Genomic DNA, 20,508 nt, shown 5'->3' with positions numbered 1-20,508 from the left:
GCACCTGAATTTCGACTTTATTTATTAGAGGTTTGTTAAATTTCATTTTTGTTAAATTTATATGCAGTGAGTCAGGGTTTTTTTTTGCTGAACAGCACCATGGTGTTATGACCACAAGCGTCTTGGAACTGGAGGATGACACATTGACTTTACTTTCTGGCAAAAGCCAGCGCTGCTCTTTCTTGTTACTTTTTATTTACTTACTAAATTGAATGAGAATTGGATCACAGCCACTAGGGGGATATACTGCCTAATGTCAGAACAAATTGCATTAGTTGATTTCCACATTTATGTTTGGGTTCATTTAGAAGGTATGGTGAAAATGACATTTTCAACCTTTCAGCTTCTTTTGACTTGGCTCACATATAAGGAGGAATTTTCTTGATCCAGCAATCAGCCAATTTTGTCTCATAATAGAGATTTATTACTGATGCTGTCCTGCTTGAGATCTGGGTTTTGACAGAATAAGCGGGTTTACTGAAAAACTTTTGATGGCTGCAGATGGCGATGATATGAAGAAACCCCACATTATGATTGCAGTCAATTTTGATTTAGTTTAGGAAAACAGATGTAAACAATTTAGCATGCATGGTGTTCTTCTAATAACAATAGCACACTTTATAGTTTTTGTCATGAGTAAAAGAGAATTTTCAGAGGTTAAAGGAAGTTGAGCACTTTGCAAACTGCAGGTGAAAATCATACTGAATGATGTCTGCAGTATCATTATGTTATTTCAAAGACGGACTGTCACTCATGAATGTGCCAATATGACCAGCAGCTGGTCTCATTTATTTGTCATCTCAGCTTTTCATCAGCAGGGCAAAACGGGGACAGAGATTACAGTGCTTTGCTGGTTAGCATGATTAAGTGTTACGAGTGTCTCCAGTGTTGACAGGATGTCTGCATCACCCCTCTGAAATCGTAGAGGTGACGGATCAAGTGCAGTCATTTGTGGCAGGAGAGACCACACTCTGCCAGCAGCTCCACAGATGGAAACAAACCCTGCCTGCACAGTCTCCCGATATGCTTTTACAGCCTTTTTCAGTCATATTATAGCTGTTACTGGCTGTGCAGAGGCCTGTAAGCTTCCTTTTTATTTTCAGCTATGTGTGTCTTTTTGTATATAAGTCTGCGTGTGCATCCCAGAGGTCTCGTTATAGTATTAGAACAGAGCAGTGACAGAGTGTCTCAAAGGACTATAGACCCCCCCAGCACATCAACACTGAGGGCACACACGCTCTGTCACAGACGTACATCGAACACACAAAGAAGAATAAGTGTGTTTCTGACACAGTGAACAGTTATCTGGGTTAAGAGATGAGGGGGCAGACAGGAAGCAATTATGCAAACAGACGCAGGAACGTCGTGGACGTGAAACTTTGATTACTCACAATAAGGTTCCTTTTCCATTTACAAGACAATGCTCCATTTGCGATATGTTATTTTAAATAAATATCAAAAGAAGATTTATTTTTTTAACCTGGATTTTCATCCCAGAGCCTCCATTGTGTAGATGAACAGCTCATTTGTCCACAATCCACTCCAGCCTGCAGCTTTTTAAGAATAGCTAAGCTAAAACTAAAAACTGGAAATATTTTATATCGCAGGCCGTATTCAACCCACTTAGATCTTAAGTGGGTCAGACCAGTGAAACTCCCCCTTCTGTCAGTGTAAAGATGTTTTACTACGCATTTAATCGCTCACATATCTTTTTATAAGAAAAAAACGTTTCCACAGTAAGTTTCAGTTTTTCTACATGATAAAGAAATGCTGGTGTAGTAAATGGAAGAAATCTGTTAGCACTGTAAGTAACAGATGTGTGGTTTAAAAAAATTCTACTGAGGACTCACTATAAAAATTACACATTTCTACTACATTATTCTACATAGTGAAAAACAGGAACTCTTCTCATGTTATTGTTTATTTACTATTTAGTTACTTTGGTTTAGTATAAATGGCCTTCAAGGAGATTTTTATTGATGGGAACAGTTGTAAACCTTATGAAAATGGAATTAAAAGTCAAAAATATTTGCTCTTCTTCACGTTTTCCAAAGCAGTCCAGTGTGATTGGGGTCTTCAGCAGGCCAGTTCTGGCCCTCTGGCCATATGTTTGACATAAATGGAGGTTGCCACATCACCCATTATTAGTTTGGAAGCCCAGAGTTTGGCATCTTGAAACCAGATGTCAGAAACACAAAGTCACTCACAGAGAAACCTGACGCTGTCATGTTAAATCAGCTGAGAAGTAATGTTTCTAATTGTTTTTATTGCTATTAATTTCTGCTAAACCTTTAAAAAATTATCCGAAGTATATCAACTATACTGTAGATTTGGTAGACATGCATCACCAAGGAACCAATGAAAGAACAACTTTAATGCGTGCACTCATGTTTGTGACTCATGCCTCCATTAGTATACATTTCAGCTCTCATGTGTTCAGTCCTCTCTGTATCCTCCTTCCCCTGAAGCCCCCTCTCCTCCGCCAAACAGATTGCTGTGTTGACTTTCACTAAACATGTTGGTTTAGCTGTAAATGCCGGCAGATGTGTCTTGTGATTCTACTTACATATGCAAGGCTTTAATTCTTCCTTTAAACACTATTAAACTTTGAGATTTGACTACTGGGTTTTTGCATTTTAAAAACTGAAATTTGCATTTATTTAAATAAAAACGAAGAAAATAAATAATGACAGTGACTTAAGTATCAATTTCTGTTTCTCAGACTGTAGCTAGAGGCACCTAGAAATTCGCATGAATAATAAATACCTACTCTGTGGAATAGCAATAAAGTTCATTTTAGGGGTGACGAGTATCTTTTGTTTCTTTGAAGCACTCTCTTCATCCTTTTTCTAAAAAACAAGACAAAAACAAACTGAAAACATACATTTGATACACCAAGATCTGTGATTTTAATATTTATTTTAAAGGGCTGGTTCTAACTTGTAGCGTTTAGCAGCGAGTATGTTCAGTGAAGCTGACGATAGTTTGGAAAGCAAGTGGGTTAATGATGCAGTTTTATGAGCATCAAAGAAAATCCACCAGTAAATATCACTTCACAGATGGGGGCTGAGACAGCTGGAGGACCACATGGACACACTCTGATTCACACAATATGGGAAGTTTATAGCTCTGCATGTTTAGATTTAATGAAGCTTCTGAATCACTTTTGGACAAAAACAGAGCTTTTCTTTCTGTAAGATTTTTATCTTTAGAAAACTTTGCATCTATGTATTTTGCAGCAATGTCACCATAAGGAACCAGATTAACTGGGACAGATTTAATATAACCTATGTCAAAATGTAACCTGTTCAAACAGAGGAGATATTTTGCTAAGCTTGACAAGTTTCCATCAAATGCTACAACTTCAAAAGGAATCCATGTTAAAACACTCAGGCTGTTTCACTGTGGACTATATCCTGCTTTTTAAAATAAATGGTAATTGATTCAGTTAGTGTGACAGGTCAGCAGTCTGGAGATCAAAGAGGAGCTCTCAGATGTCAGAGAGGAAACTGGTTTAAATAGCAGCTCAGAAACACGTTTGCCCTGCAGTGTGTGTTAATGTACGAGCACGTACACACTCACGTGCTGCTTGTACTGCAGGGTTTCATATGTAAATACAGGTGGCTGAATCATTCATGAAGACATGAACCATCCATATATTACATGCCACATGATTTTAAATGTAACTATGCAAGTAAGAGAGATTTTTACCAACAATGTAAAATGATTTACTTAGGTATTGTATTAAAATAAAACACTCTTCAACTAGAAAGTTTGCTTAGTCTCACTGAATGATGATGAAAATCATTGTTTGGGGGTCAGAAATGACTATATTTAGATTAAATATGGACAGCTAAGTTAACTTACCTCAGCTAGTTAGCCAGTTGCATCTATGGTACAAACCGTATGCCAGCTGTGTTTGGCCAGGGCAAGCAAGGCAAGACATACTTGCCTAGTGAATTTAAAAATAGAAATCATTAAAGCGTACTAAAGTGAAAGCAGTCGCTCTCCTTGCATCTCAAAGGTTTGTGCCATAAATCTTCCTTTTTGCATTCATCCTTTAAACTATTGCCATCTTGTGGCACATGCAGCTATTGTCTCTGGAAACAGGTTTAACTCTGCTTGACTTGGAGACAAAGAAATATGTCAGTTTTCTATTAAAGGGAGGACAGCTTTGTCCGGTTGAGCACATGCATTGTGAATAAATCTGTTATCTTTGGTGGGAGACTATTGAGAGACAGTAGTGCTAGATAAGCTGGTCCGGGTTCTGCTGAAAATAAAATCAGTCACTAGTAAAAATTTAAATGAAGAAAAACACATAACCATAATTTTTAATCTGTAAAAGTCATACCACTGTTATATGCTAATAAGTAACTAGATCAAACTAGATCATTAAAAGATTGAAGGGTCTGTTAATTAACCAAGCTAAGGTTCATTATTTGTTACATAATTGTATTATTATTATTATTATTATTTTTATTTTTTTGTGTGTCCCGTTTGGATCTTTAGCCATCAGAATTGTTGTCTTAAGGCCAAGAAAGATGCCAAGCGGATTTATTTTACCAAGTGGATCATCATGGCCTTGCCATATTGGTCCATTTGATTGACCTTTATTATAATTAGGAATTTATTTTATTTTCAGTTGCTACAAACGGGACAGACATGACTGGGGGATAGGACAGGGAGAAAGAATGAAAGAAAGAGAGGGAGAGAAAGAAAACCAAAGGGGAGAAGAGACGGTGAGAAAGGGGGGAAGAAAGAAAAAAAAACCAAAAAAAAAAAACAAAACACTTGGGTCACCTGTATGGAGAAAAAAAACAGAAGAGAAAGCAAACAACAAAGAGCAACATAATAAAAAAAACAGCACCATCACAATAAACTAGCTAGCAGTAGATAACAGTAGATACTAAATAATAAACGATATTGTGCAGCACGCAAGATAGACAGCGCACAATGTGCTTTGAGGCAGCAGCCAAGAAAGGTGTAGTCCGCGTCTGTGAACACCCGTGTGTACACCTGTGTGCATACCTGTGTGGATCAGCATGCTTGCATTCCAAAGGTTTCTCCATGTAACGATCTGCTAGGGAGTGTGGGGAGCCACAGCCCCGTCCTCCAGGGTATGAAGCAGGTATGGAGGAGATCCAGGCCCCAGATATCCAGAGGCCCCCAGAACACAAGAGACCAAGGAAGACCAACAGAGGGGCAGCCACGCCACTGTCCCATACATAATTGTATTAAAATACTCCTGTAGGCACAAACACAGCCACGAGTTCTAGTTCAGTGAGTCAAATTAACTTTAAATTAGAGGTGACACAGGTACCGGCTCCACAAGTAGGTCAAAGAGGCCATGTCCCTAATAATGCATATCTTCAGGCCTTAGCACATTTTAAAAGGCAGTGTTATATAAAAAGAACCAAGGTAATTTAATCCAAATCTGGTATTGGACTAGGCTCTGTGCTTGTTTTTTATTCCAAGGTTGGGCATCTTAACATGGGAGTTTGACTTCAGCCTGAAATAGACATTTAAGGAACTGTAGTTTTGAGAACTCCACTTCTGTGTTAGTGTTGGCGACTGTTGCTGTCCTAGTCTATAATGCTTCACAGTATATGCATATTTAATGTTAAAATCCAGGAAAAGCTCTTGGCGGTTTTGGGAAGTAAGAAATTGTACTAATTGATGTTGCCAGTTATTTAAAAGCATGGCAGTTACTCTTGAGTTTGACCTTGTGAGTAAACTTTCTTACGATGAAAAGTGTAATGACTGAATTTTTAGTGGCACATTTAGATAAAATGTTTTGATGTGCCTAAAGTCACCTGTGGTGCTTTGTGGCAGCTGTTTCTAGCCTCATTACAAGCCAATAGGCCAACAGCGGCCTGTGTGTGTAAACTTTATGTTGTTCTCGTCCCTGCGTGGGTTGTCTTTGCAGTTTAATTTTCCTGTCAATATAAACATGACCGGTTCTTTGTCTGTGTGTGTGTGTGTGTGTGTGTGTGTGTGTGTGTGTGTGTGTGTGTGTGTGTGTGTGTGTGTGTCAGGCCTGTGACTGACTGGCTGTCTGTCCACTCATTCAGTGTCAACTGGGATTGCCTCCAGCCCCCTGTGACACTGTTAAAAGGATAAGTGGGTACAGCAAATGGATGGCTTATTACTTACTCGCTTAATTAAACAACGATGACTAACTACAAATGAAGAAATCATGTGTCAAGTCAAGATCATTGCTTTTAGTGCTCCATAACTATTAACATTAGTGTGGTAAGTGATGATAGGGAATTAGCTGTCTAGCAATAACTTAACATGGGTTCAGGAAAAGAATATAACCATTAAACATCTCGTTTTACAAACATATGTGCAGTATTAAAGCTGATTCACGATGGCTCTCTTGCTGTATATATGGTCATATAAAAAAGATGCACTTTAAGGATGATGTCACTGAAAGCAGAGTTGAAAGTGTTGCCATGGTAATAGGTGAAGGCAGCCGTGTTTGGCCCTGACTGGGTGGGGTGCTACTGTAAGTAACAGACACGCATTCAAAGGACAATGCACAGGTACCGCTCAGTTTGCGTGCATCTCTGTGTTTTGTGTGTAAGCAAGTGCGTTTGTGTACTCCCCCATATCATCCAATTACCTCTACACACAGCTCTGGGGTGATGTACACTGTGTCATCTCATTATGAACAGTAAAAACAGAACCAGAGGTTATTACACGGGGCTGTTACTGGGCACTAAATAGATGTGCGTGGCACAGTTTGTGTGCCGTTTTCTCTTCTACATATAATTGGGGTCTAGAGGTATGCATTGTGCATCTGTGTCTCTAACCGTGTTATGTCTCTATGTAAGAAATTATCTTTCTTCTGTCTCAGTATGTTTGTGTGTGTGGGGGGTGGAAGTTAGAAAGAATGTGCTGCTAACTTCAATCATAAAATGTAATTTTTTAAAACAAGAGAGAGAGAGATTTTATTCCAGCATGTCCAATATGACTGATGGGCTGTGATGAAATATAAGCAGCATGAATAAAACGTTTGTCCATTAATGAGAAAATGTTTTATTGTCTTCAAAGCTACATTATTCTTTGTAAAGTGGTTACAAAGGATCAAGGATATCTGTATCAATCTAAAGGGGAAATTAATTTTTTTGTACAATCAGCAGAAATCACATAACCATCAAACAAAATGCAATAAAAAGGCAATGCAACATTAAGAATACAGGGATTCATTCAAAAGACAAATGTCAGCTGGGATGTATAGGTTTTTGAGTATATTTGTATATATTTGCACTTTGCCATATGTTATCTGCAGCCACACAGAGGCAACTTAAATCCTTTGATAAGGAGGGGCTTGTAGAGGTGGACTAAACAGGCACCCAGCAATATGATCAATATTATCAGAATACTTCACTGACTATGCGATATGACTGCGATTGTAATTTAAACCATTTTCTTCAACTCCAAATTATGCCAGTTGCCAATATCTGAGTATCCAATAAAAATGATGCCAGTTCAGTTATTTATTTGCTGCAAAATGAGATCAAATACACCAACACTGTCTCTAAAACCTGTCATTAATTTTGCCATAAGATGAAGTCAGTTTGCTATCAGTCTGTCATTGAATGGGCTCAAGTTCGCCATTAAATGCAGCGTGTTTCTGATTATAGAGCAATTTACTGAAATAAATCATTGAAAATCACCCATCGATTGCTCTCTACATGGACAGAAATTCACATTTAGCTATTACATTTGTACTCAGCAACCTTCCTGCTCTACAGGAACATAACCAGATTATAACCAGCTGGAAGAAAACTGAGCCAATTCCCCCAAGATGTGCTCATTGACAAAGACTCATTCAGACTGATGGCAATAGGTTGGCAATCTGTCTGCATTTATAACTTAGGCAGCAATTATGTGGAAACCTTCAACAATCTCTGAGAGTGACTGCAGTCAGTCCAAATCAAACTGGAACTGTTTGCAAGGTTGCCTCTATCAGGAAACCTGTGCAATCACCTTATGATCAAAAGTAGTTGTTAGTGAGCAACACACTCAATCGCTGGGAAACCCTTTAGTCACAATTAGTAGCAGAACATAAATAAATCCAGTGCGCTCATCAGGCAGTCAGTGTCCTAACCTTGCACAGGCAAGGAAGGTCTTTCAGGGTCACATCTGCAAGTTTGCTGCACATTGTACGTAGCTTGAAGTCTGTTTTTGTTTTTTAGGTTCAGTGACCCGCGACCAAAGAATGTCTCATAAAAGTGCTGTTGACATGAAAAAGAAAAGCTTGTGATAAAAGTATATGCACTAGCAGGCTACAGCATCCACCTGAAGCTCAAAGTCCAGCTTATAATCAGTTCAGACTCCACACATGTATCCTTTATCACCACAGGGGAGGTGGTTATAGGCTTCTTCCTAAAATCCACGATCATCTCCATAGTTTTTGATAAGTCCAAGAAGGACAATTGCACTCCCTACTTAAGAATATGGTACCTGGCTTTCACACTCATTAGTATAGAGCACAAACAAAATCATCAAAAGAACATGTTCCTGTGGTGGTCCAGTGGAGGAAAGAAGATTAGAGAAGATTGGATAAAATGCCATCAACCATCACATGCTATAACCAACATATCAAGTCAGGATCAATGATATGAATCCTCACAGGTCTCAAATAGAAATATAAGCTGAAGAAGAATTAAATTAAAAAAGGGTGCAAAGGTTTTTGCACCCTCTAAATGTGCCAGAATCATATTTAGTAGAGTGCCCAATACATCATGAAAATCCTGCCTGACCTACAGGCAAGCTGGAACACATTCAGATTTGTATGCACTGATATAGGAGATTTAAGAACTACAGGCTTGTAGTCATCAGTGACTGACAACAGGCCCGTAATGCCATCGGGGCTTTCCTTGCCCTTCTCAGCCCAGAAAAGTTTCACAACCTGCACACTGCTTTGCCCGGGAGCTACATGAAATCAGTTCATCAGGGCCCATTCTGATGATTCACCTGCATTAACAAGAGAGAAAAAGGGTGTAAAGTGCTTTAGAAACTTTTAAGTTCTGATCATTTTATCACATTCACTAATCTAAAGTTTATACATAAATGTTTATACATAAATGAGCTCAGGGACTTTGTGGTTCCTGTGAAAGTTCTGGGCTTAGTAACTAGTAGCATGATATAGTAGTTGTAAAGGCAAGTTGCCTCTTGTTTGTCAAACAATATTCTGTGTTCGGAGTATTTGTATGTGGAATTTTTTGCCTTCAAACCTAGAGCCTGATTGGGATAATTTAAAAATTTTAAAATTAAACTGAAACGTTGTTATAAATACCTAACTAGCGACAGGCAATCTAGTTTTGTTGTGGGGTGTTGCCTGGTTCATATAACACATGTGTCCCTATGTAAAAATAAACTAAACTTAAAAAAAATTAATTAATTGATATCTAATGTACAAAATTCTACAACCTGTTTTAGACGTTTTGTACATCCCTGTAAATATGAGCCAGTGCTGACAAGCTTTCATGTATGTGGCATTATCTGGTCACATCCTTTCATTTATATAACTATTCCGGCCTGCAAGCATCGCTCTCTGGAGGTGCACATGAGATGGAGATGCTGAAATGAAATTTTGGCTTGCAGAACACATTATCGAATGTCTGTAAATTTCAGTATTGAATCAAAATCCCTGATGAAATCAAACTCCGGATGGATGCAGCCAGCAGACTTATGTGGAGTAAAAGGCATCATATAGCTGACATGAAGCAATCCTGCCTGTGTTGCCTGAGAAATATAACAGAAATATTTACTGCAGAGGAAAGTTGCTGACAGGGTTGTTCTCCTTACTTGCAATTAGATGACTGTCAGGCAGACAGTTATAACTGGCTTCTTGATAGTATACAGGTGCTTGTCAAACCTAAGGTATTTTGTAGGTCAGTAATTAAGGGCTGAGTACGTTTCACATTTGATACCTGTACCAGTATTTGGAATTTAGTACTAATTACTTGTTTATTGGTACTTTACTTGTTTTAGAATGATAGAGTGCAAATTTTTGCTTACAAAGTAATTCCATATTGTCTGATAATGTCAGTGATGTTGATGCCATTGTCACAGTGTTTGCGTACAACAGTATTAAATAGTAATCTTAGACAACTATTGCTTACTGTATACTTAGGTTTTAGGCATACTATCTCACATATGGTTAACATGTTTAGCGTAACTAGCATGCTAATAAGAAATTTCAGTGCCGCTAATGTAAAAATGTTAACCACACATATTTCTGATAACAGCTTATTAGACTCCCTGGACAACATGTCAGTGCATGAATAAACATTTCTTCATCATCATGTGCTGTGGGTTCAACTTCTTAAAAGTTGGAAGGAGGCATGCTAACATTAGCTAACATTTGGCTACCAGGTTACCAAATACAATACACCCTTTAGCTTTTATTTATTTTGTACTTGACCAGGCGTTTCTTCAGATTAGATGTGTTGCCATGGACAGCATTGCGTTTTACACTACAAATGTTTCAGAAGTGCTCATCTGTGTCAAGTTTTGAAAATTGTAATCACAACTGAGATTGTGTTTAGCTTGCTACCGCTACCATTGCTCTGTTTGTTTGTTGCTATTCAGTATGTGGATAGCATGTGAACAGTATGCTCTACAATATGAGACAAATAAAAGGCTATATGTAAGCTTGTTTCTGCAACTGAAAGAAGGAAAAACATTTTTCCCCATCCACAAGTAAAAATTTCAACTTACTAATGTAAACTTTCTGGGAAAATGACTTGAAATTAACAAAATAATTTTAACCTCCTAAGACCCGAACTCTTTTATGACATGCATTTTTAATTTCCCTTTGCTATTTGGGGTGATTTGGACCTGATGAATGTAAAAACAAAGAATTACCTGATTTTTTTTTTTTTTTTTTTACCTCATTTTTGTTTCTGAGAAAAATGAGATCCAAATAAGAGGCCACTGATTTTAAATTCTGTTAGAACAGTGGCAGTATAATGTCCTCATAAGTGGATATCAGGCCAAATTTAGACAAAATTTAGACAACCTAAAATGTCACATATGTGGACGCCAGGTCCTAGGAGGTTAAAATCTAATAAGTTAAAATTTTGACATGGCAATGTTTGTTTTTTTTAGTAGCAGAAACAAGCTTCCAAAATAAATGGATGAAATACTCAGCTAGAAAATATATAGCAGCTAGTTTGTGCTAATACGGTCTCTCAATCACACCACCACACAGTACTGACCCACACATACAGTTCTTACACACACACTGGACTTTCTGGACATTGTTTTCACTTCATCACTTAAATCACTTTAAGCATATTTGCACTGCAGAAGACATAATGTGGATTGCACAACACTGGACATTATATTCTTCATTTCCAGTTAATACTTGTACAGCTGCTGTTATTGTGTATATATTTATTTATATTTCTTCATACATTCTTATATAGTTCTATATTGTGTATTTTGTTGTACAGTTATTTTATTTTCAACTTTAATTTATATATTTTATCTTATTCTTTCCCAGTTAAATTTACCCTTCATTCTAATTTGTGTTGTACAGTTATTTCCTTTTTAACTTTAATTTATATTTTATTCCTTCCTAGTAAAATTTACTCTTTTTAATTTTTCATATTTATTTCCCTTTTTAATTTTTCATATTTATTTCCTATCTTATTCATAGCCTTTTCCTTTTTTGTTTTCTTTAGGTCACGAGCAGTTGTCCAAGCATTTCACTGCATATCGTACTGTGTATGACTGTGTACGTGACAAATAAAATTTGAATTTGAATTTTTAATCCTGCTAATGTAGTGCAACTGCAAGTAAACACATCTAAACATTAATAGTCCAAAGGTGTGAAGTGTAACAATATTCACTTTTTAAAAACAGCCTTTTTTAGTGTTAATGGTTTAAATATGAAAAAAAAAAAACATGATGATGACAGTGAGTAAGTGGGGGTGGAAATGTACATGATATAAACACTGGTCCCACCCAGCCTGCAAACTGCAAGAAAATGTGCATCTGTAATATGATATTCTTTCTTCTTTCTCAAAGGTCTGATTGCTGAAAAGAATGACTTGCCCATCGAGGAGGAAGATGATGAGCGAAATCTCAACTACAACCCTCCAGCTCAAAAGTCCCTGCAGGAGATTCAGGAGCTGGACAAGGATGATGAAAGTCTGGTGAAGTACAAGCAGACCCTGCTGGGGCCAGAAGCAATGATGGCAGGTTGGTGTGTGTTTATTCTTTGGCCGTGGAAGAGGAAGATTCATGAATCACGCTGGTGCCCAGTCTTACTGCAGCTTTATACTTTAATACTATCCACTTACAACAACAATTTGTGATGCACAAACCTGCACATACACACACACACACTTCCTACGGACCTGCTTGTCTCAGCATCTCTAACCCAGCAGCCAGTGTTATGGCAGCTGATATCAGTACAGCTCTGACTCCCTCACTGCTGTAACTCAGCACCACCTCATCTACAGCTTAGTAGCATTGAATTCTGTAAGAAAGGCTATAATGAGACAATGGAAAAGCAGCAAAGAGAGGGGAGATGACTTTATCTTCGAAGAGAAGCTGTATGCTGAATACCGAAACTATCTCTAAATACAAGCTTGGGACAACATGTTTTTCTAGTGCTTCTAAATGTTAGATACTGTATTTTAAGATGCCTTTGATACTCCAGCATTGGTGCAATGGCCAGCCTCTGATTACAGATCAAATAAGTGATATCTAATGTGGCCAGCTTGTTCATTTTCCCTGCTACTGTTCATGATGTGGAGCTCAGTCAATCAGGAAAAAAAGAAAAGATGAAAACTGAACAAACAAAAGCCAAGCAGGTACTTGAATTCTGCAATAATGGACTGTTTCTCCTCTTCAGACGCCTCTGGTCCTAATGTCAAGGTGACCAGATTGACCCTGCTGTGCGATGACGCACCTGAACCAATTACTATGGACCTGACAGGTACCCAGTGCCTCTGTTTTGTCACTTCTTCACTAAACTACTTTTTCTCTCTAACCTTGTCCAGCTGTGGATACGATATGGTGTTGCTGTTCACTTAAACAGTTTAGTGCTTTGCCCTGAAGCAAGGCATCCCATCCCACTGTGCTGCATTTTTTGTGCAGTAAGACTGCAGTGGGTGTGCCAGTGCTCGAGAGAGGGGAGACAGCTAGATGTTTGCTTAGTGGACATACTCTTTTTTTTTTTCTCCCTGTGGCAAACTAAGGACAGAGAGTGATCTTTCTCATATTTAATTACAGTGTGTGCATGTGTTGAATGGTAATTGTAAGTGTATGTCACTTCCTATAAGAGACATCTGTGTGTGTGTGTGTGTGTGTGTGTGTGTGTGTATTCACAAGTCTGATATGCATGCGCTGTATTTAAGTGCATGCCGGTTCGCTTTCCCACCCTGATGTGAGGATTTCCCTGCCTGTTACAATCACAGTCACTCATACATGCACATTCACACACAGCTAATAAGAAAGGTCACCTGGTTGCTAGGCAATGCTGATTTTGTACTGTGCAGTTCCCACTAATACAAATGCAGAGCGATGAAAAGCATCTAGGAGCACTTGTTTCAGAGTAAAAGGCTCTGCTGGACTGTATGGAGCTTGAAGAGCATGCTATGTTTCCACATCTAAAGTTTTCAAAATGAAAACCATTGGAGTAATCTTGGGCTAAGCTGCCCATTAAAAGAAACACTGCATTACAAAGTGGCAAAGATTTTTAAAGGACACGGCATTGATTATGTACAAGATGTTCAGATAGACTCAGCTATCCAATGACTAAAGCTGTTTAATGTCTACTGTGGCCTTGCAGGAGCTGAATGAAGTGTGGGGCTAAGGTGATGTCATAGTGAGTCATGAGTTTATTTCAGCGTGGGCTGTGGAAACCTTTATGACAACCTGCAGGTGTGGAATATGTATGAGTTTGTCAGGGAAACAGGCTTTAATGAGTGGTAATAACGCAAATTATGGAAAATGCAGGATACTGTGTTTACCAGGTCATAATTCCTGTACTTGTCCATAGAAGTGGAATTCAAACCTCTGGAAATATCTGGAGAACCATTTCAATACAAGTGAAGACTCGGGGAGTAAAGGTTCCTAAAAAATTATTTAATTCAAGCACTGCTCTGAAAGCTTTTGTTACAATAACATTTATGCTCATCATCATAGCAAGCGGACAAAAAAAACCTTAATAACTGATAATGGAGGCCTTGCTTTATTCATTCCATCCCAAATCTGTCGATTTCGAGAACGTTTGCAGATTTGCATAAAAATGTTTATAATGCAAAGATTGAACATATATAATGAATGCTGTGAAATTTTTAGCTTTATATATCAAATACTTTTAAAGTTATATTTGTTTTGAAAAATGGTCCAAAGACCCCCTTTCAATTTTGTTGGTTTTTTTTGCTGTGGAAATGTTTGAACATGTTGCAGTCTTTTATCCTGTCTTCTTTCTCTCACCCCAACCGGTCGCAGCAGATGGCCGTCACTCCCTGATCCTGGTTCATCCGGAGGTTTCTTCCTGTTAAAAGGGAGTTTTTCTTTCCCACTGTCGCCAAAGCGCTTGCTCATAGGGGGTCATGTGATTGTTGGGTTTTTCTCTGTATTATTGTAGGGTCTACCTTACAATATAAAGCGCCTTGAGGCGACTCTTGTTTTGATTTGGCGCTGTATAAACAAAATTGAATTGAATTGAATGAATACCTCAAAACCATCTTCACTGATCTTTCTTGCCATCAAAATGAATCAGGATCTGTAATTTGGGACAAATGCATCAAAAAATGTCTGATAACTGGCTAGTTAATAATATATTAATATAATATAGTCCAGCACTAATAAAAAAAAGTCACTCAATGACAATAATTCGGAATCATGCTTATTTCAGTTTCACAGCACTGTAAAATAAACCACTTGGAATATTTTTCAAGATCAAAGTTACAACAATAGAAAAAAAGACATTTTCATTCAACTTCCACGCTGGATTGAGTAAATATGACAAACTGTACTATAAAAAAAAAAAATTTCTGTTCATAATGTAAAACCCGGGTCATTTTATCTCCATCTGTGTAAACTTTGGACAAACGTTGGATGATTGCTGTGGAATTTTAGCATTATATAACCTTTTCTTTATCTTTGTGACTAAGAATTTCATGGTAAAATTTCATTTTTCCACATGCTTTTGTTATTGTGAAATGTAACTATATACCAGAAATGAGTTCAAATATGGCATTTGAGTGCACACTGCTGGATTGAAAAAAATCTTTGAACTATCCAACACTTCAACATTTTTTAATGTACCAAATGACTGATTCTGATTCATTTTGATAGTAAGGAGGACCAGTGGATATATCAGTATTTAATCTTTGAGATATTCATGTTCATATTTTGAACTAAAAAGAAGAAGAGAGATTGGCGAAAGCATGACTCTACAGAGTAGCTGCAGTATAATAACACTATAAGCCATGCTGGTATCATGTTGCAGTCAGATAGCTAAAACCACTTCAGTGGATGCATTAGAGATCCCATTTTGCACTCTAGGCTGTGTTTGTATACGCACGCGCGCGCGTGTGTGTGTCTGTGTGTGTATATGTGTGTGTGTGTGTGTATTGATGTTACAGAAATGGAGAGGGTTGGAAAAAATGTAGGGTGATATTGCACAATAGTAGAGTTTACTGACCTGACAGTGTGTGGGGAGAAGAGAAAGCAGACACTCAGCCTGACTGCACGCTTGACTGGTCATCCCATCAGGGACCTTTCACTTTTGGCAAGGTTACTTGGGTCCACATCCTAACCTTAACATCTGAAATCATAGCTGTCCCTTCATTCACCCAGAGGGTGTGAAATTTATCTCGTATATCAAAGTACCCAGTCTCTGTCACAACAACAAGGTGGGTGGAAAGCAGACTTTGCTCTGTGGTCCAGTTACATTATGTAATATATTATTCTATTCTAACAGGATCATATACAGTCATGTGAAAACTCTTTTTCATCTTTTTCAAAATCCTGTAGGAGAATGTCTGGCCTTCTGTTCATGTCCTAAGGCTAAAAAAAAACCCAAAACAAAATGAAGATCTTTGAGCATCCCAGTCAGCGTTAGGATTCTAATCTGACTGAGATGCTTTGGCATGACCTTCATGTTCAAAAACCCTCCAATGTGTCTTAATTAAAACAATTCTGCAAAGAAGAGTGGGCCAAAATTCCTCCACAGTGATTTGAAAGACTCATTGGCTTCTATCAGAAACACTTGATTACAGTTCTCCCTGTTAGGGGTGGCAAAACCAGTTATTAGGTTTAGGGGGCAATCGCTTTATCACACAGGGCCATGTAGGTTTGGATAACTTTTTCCTTCAATAAATGAATCCATTATTTAAAAACTGCATTTTGCATTGATGCTGGTTATCTTTGTGTGACGAAATGAAACATGTATATGTGACAAAAATGCAAAAAAGTAAAAAATCAGGAAGGGGAAGGGCTTTAGGTAAAACTGGCCTGTGTATTGAACATTGATTTTGTTTAATCACAACTAAATGAAAGGAATAATATAAATCAAAGAACGTGAATTGAAAACCACGTTCTTGCTCACATGCACTTATTTAATGTTTCTTATTTTGAATAAACCATCTTCTACTTATCCTGCCAGTCATCAACATCTCTTTACTGTTGCCATCCATTTCAGTTTTAATTGAATGACACTTCTTTGTATTTTTTTTTTTCGTCATTTCTAATTAGTTGAGTGAGCCTGGGTGTTAATGCACTGAAACACAAGAAATGCAATTGTTTCTGCACAAAAATAGCTTTTTAAGGGTTTTTTTTGTCTCAGTGGAAATAGCAGCAAGACTATCAGGTATATAGATAGAGATTTTTTTTTCCTGTGAAAAGTATAATGTTTAATAATAAATATCTTATAACCAAGTAGAAAAGTCTAACTTAAAGCTCTAATATATTGTATACCACATATTGCACTCTGTGTGGCCACACTGCACAAAGCAATATCCGTGACTTTGACATTTGGTGCTTTGGTGTCCTAAATGCAAGCACTGGCTTTGTTAAACTTTCATGTTCCCGGGGTTGTTTTGCTGAGCGTGCATGCTGCTGCGCATTTATTCAGACACACACTCGACACCAAGCAGCCTCTGCAACATTTATTATATTCTGTGTGTCTTATGTCAGTGATACTTCAAGGGTATATCCTTTATGTGTAATGCATATAATAAAGTCGACTGAGAGTGAACAGAAAACATGATGATTTATTCAAAAGAACTGGATGCTAGCCTGAATATTTTACCTCAGCTGTTTGAGCGTCAGAGGATGAAACAGAGGTGAAAGAGGATGAGCACTTTTACCACAAGCTGGTGTCTAATGTCCGAATGTTTGCTCTGCAACGTGTTACTGATTCGTTTTTCTGTGATTTGAGTGCTCCACAATTATCATATTGTCACATCTTATACTTATCATATCTATTAGCTAAGTAGCTGGCTCCTTATTTCTGAAGGGATGACTCGTTTACACCCTATATGACACAACCCCACCCCCCCATTTATCCAAGCTGGGGGCCAGCACAAGGAGGGTCCTAGCTTGTGAACCTGTGAAGCTGAGATTGTGTCTCTTTCTGGTCTTGAACTGCAGATGTTTTGCGTTTAAGATGAAGATGTTCGCCACATTGGCTTGAAAAGGTGCCAGGGCAAAAATGCAATTCTTAATAACAACATTTCAGGCCCCTACTGTCATTAGCTTGCTAATAAAAATGCTTTAAGGGATGAAGGTAAAACATTTTTAGACATTTTTTATAGCACTGCTTGATGTCAAATCCAATTTCACCCAGTAAATAGCAGGCACTGAATGAAATTTAGGCCATTTATTTTAAAACAAACACACTAAAAAAAAAAAAAATTATATATATTATTATAATCTTTGGCCGCCATAAATAAAATGTTAATTTTCGTAATCCATCACTTTGTATTAACCTGGGTTACACTCCTCCACAGAGAAGCAGGAATTCACCATAAAAAGTGGTTTTCTAGATAATGCAGTTTTAAAATAACTGGAAAAAAACATCTAAAATGAATGATGAGGTGGGAAGTGTTTGATGAACTGACCCATTCAGAATAACCTTTGCTGCTAATGATAAACGAACCCTGGACTACACACAGAGGCATAATTGTGTAGGCAGTGTTAACAGATAGTGGTGTAATCAGTCAATTATAGCCCTGACTGACATGTATCAACAACCACTGGGTGGATGTTTCTCAAGTCAGCCCAGTGTGATCCTTTGACTCTTATGCAGCACCAGCATCGGGTCAAAATCATAACTTATGCAGCTGTTTTGACATTTTTCTCGCTGCTGTGCCGCTACACATCCGCCCAGCTGTTAACTACTAATGACTGCTTTGTATACGGCTGGTGAGTTTAATGTGCGCTAATGCATCATATTTAATATGAAGTGTGCATGAATTTTAAATGAATAACTAGTCTGAAGAATGTGACACAAGCACGTGTAGCTGTTAGATTAATGGAGTGGAATAAAAAAAGTAGAAGGCTTCTCTATAGTATGATGCTCATGTAGCACTGCTGTAATATCCATGTATTATTATTATTAAATAAAAGATATAGATATGATTAACCCTGCTACAGAATATAATTCTATAATTGACCTTTGAATTAGGTCAGCAACCAGAATGACTACTTAAAACTGACTAGACAAAGAAAATTACAAATTTGTGATTTTGTGGCATAAAAAATAACAAGCAGTGATCGCCATTGGTGCAATATGTGCAAAGTGTAAGGTTTAGGCTTGTGTGTGTGTGTGTGTGTATCCTTGCATGCATACTTGCTGGTGTTCATACCTGCTTGTGTTTTTTTTGCAAGAGAGAAGGGGGGGAGAACAGGTAGACAGCTTTCCACATTGACCTATTTTCTCAGTCAGACGCTCCCAAGGGTGGCCAGCTTCTTTTCTCTTCTCTCTGTCTCCTGAGACGAGAGTAGGGAGAGGAAGGAGGTGCACAGGAAGGTAGAAAGGAGGTTATATGAGAGGGAGGGTTACAGGCTGCAGTTCAGAGAGGGAGATGAGTCCAAAGAAATGAGACAGAAATAGAGATGGAGAAGCTACCGAGGTAAATGGCATGTTTGGTTTTTATCTGATGACTTTATCTCGCAGCAACAAGAAGCTCCCAAACCACAAGGGGATGTGCAGATTGTCAAAATTAAGACATAACCACATACTGTAGGAACAGTTAGGCGTTTATATTTATTTATTTATTGCGAATTTAAATGTACATCTACGTGGATTTTTAAGATGTCTTGCTTTGATTCTCTGACTGCCTCACTTCTTCCTCGCATCATATCACTGCTATCTGTTTTTTTTATTTGCCCCATTCTTCTATCTCTCCTTCATCTCCTCCTCCTTTGCTTCCTCTTTTGTTTCTCTTTGTCCATTAGGAAGCACTCAGGACTGATGGTTTGGTTTAAATTGACATATAAAGTGATTAGGCAGTGGATGCATTTCTGATTGCTCTGTGCTTTTTCAATGGGCCAGGATGCTTTGCCACCACTGCAGTATGAACTCATTCAACCACACCACACAACTGAGACACTTTTACTATACAAAGAAACCATACTGGTTTTACCCAGTAACAATAAATAACCAGTATGTCAGAGTTCCTTTAAAGGTACAGTCAGCAATTTTTTTCAGGTTATTTCATAATTTAAAAAACACAGTACATAAATTAGTCATCTTCCAAGAAATTGATGCGTTTTCATAGGTTATTTTATGGAAAGTGCCATGTTCCCTCCAGTCAACCTACAACTGACAGGTTATACAATACCAGCCAGTTATACAGTAAGCTAACAATATGCCTGATAATATTTGGATAGAGCGTCCTTAAAATCGCACTTTCTCCTTGATTATATTCTCACATCCTATAATAGTTTATTCACTAAGCATCAGAGTCCAACAAAGTTATATCGACTTCCAAGAAAGTTTCATTAATACCAGCTAGCAGCAGGTAACAGATGCTAACAGAGGCTAACATATGCTAACAGAGGCTAATTGTTTTAAGTCACTTCTTAAAATCCACTTGTTTTGATTGGCCACAGTGTTTGACTGAGAGTTGTTTTTGTATTGTATAATGTATAATGTTAAGTACTATTCTAAAGTGCTTTATAACTAAAAGTTAGCTTGGTTTGGCTAACTATGGCAAAAACAGCAGCACCTGCTGACAGAAAAGTTCTCAACAACTCACCTCAATATTATTGTCATTTGTCAGAAGTGAGCTGCGCTGACTCTTTGACTTCTTTCACAAACTTTTACAGCATCCTCCCAAATAAACAGACATAGACGCTTCTAGCACTGATAGCTGAGGTAAACGGTGGACTGACAGCCTTTCACAGATAGTGGCAAAACTTAGCTTTGCTAAATACACTCAGAGATTTTATGGTGACTCTGGGGTTATAGTGTTAAATATTGCAAAATCATTAATGGATTATATATGTGTTTTTTTATTC

The 20,508-nt window shown here is 37.8% G+C and overlaps 1 protein-coding gene and 1 long non-coding RNA gene across 6 annotated transcripts in view; one reads left to right on the top strand and one right to left on the bottom strand.

Moving 5' to 3' along the window:
- The window catches only part of arhgdig (Rho GDP dissociation inhibitor (GDI) gamma), a 91,682-nt gene that overhangs the window by 61,771 nt on the left and 9,403 nt on the right, over positions 1-20,508 (top strand). For all 5 annotated transcript variants that reach the window (XM_082529782.1, XM_082529781.1, XM_082529784.1 and 2 more), the window contains 2 exons: positions 12,049-12,222; positions 12,881-12,964. In XM_082529782.1, the coding sequence (XP_082385908.1) occupies positions 12,049-12,222; positions 12,881-12,964 (258 nt within the window). The remainder of the gene's footprint in view (positions 1-12,048; positions 12,223-12,880; positions 12,965-20,508) is intronic.
- Positions 8,728-20,365, bottom strand: LOC309704562. The gene is made up of 3 exons (XR_014276288.1): positions 20,247-20,365; positions 18,852-18,975; positions 8,728-8,985 (listed from the first exon to the last, which is right to left on the bottom strand). It is a non-coding gene; the product is annotated as an uncharacterized lncRNA (long non-coding RNA).

The sequence above is a fragment of the Aulonocara stuartgranti genome (assembly GCF_965226115.1).
Source record: "Aulonocara stuartgranti genome assembly, chromosome: 4".
Classification (NCBI taxonomy): Eukaryota; Metazoa; Chordata; class Actinopteri; order Cichliformes; family Cichlidae; genus Aulonocara; species Aulonocara stuartgranti.
Note: the sequence above shows the minus strand (reverse complement) of the source record. Positions and strands in the feature narration are given on the sequence as shown.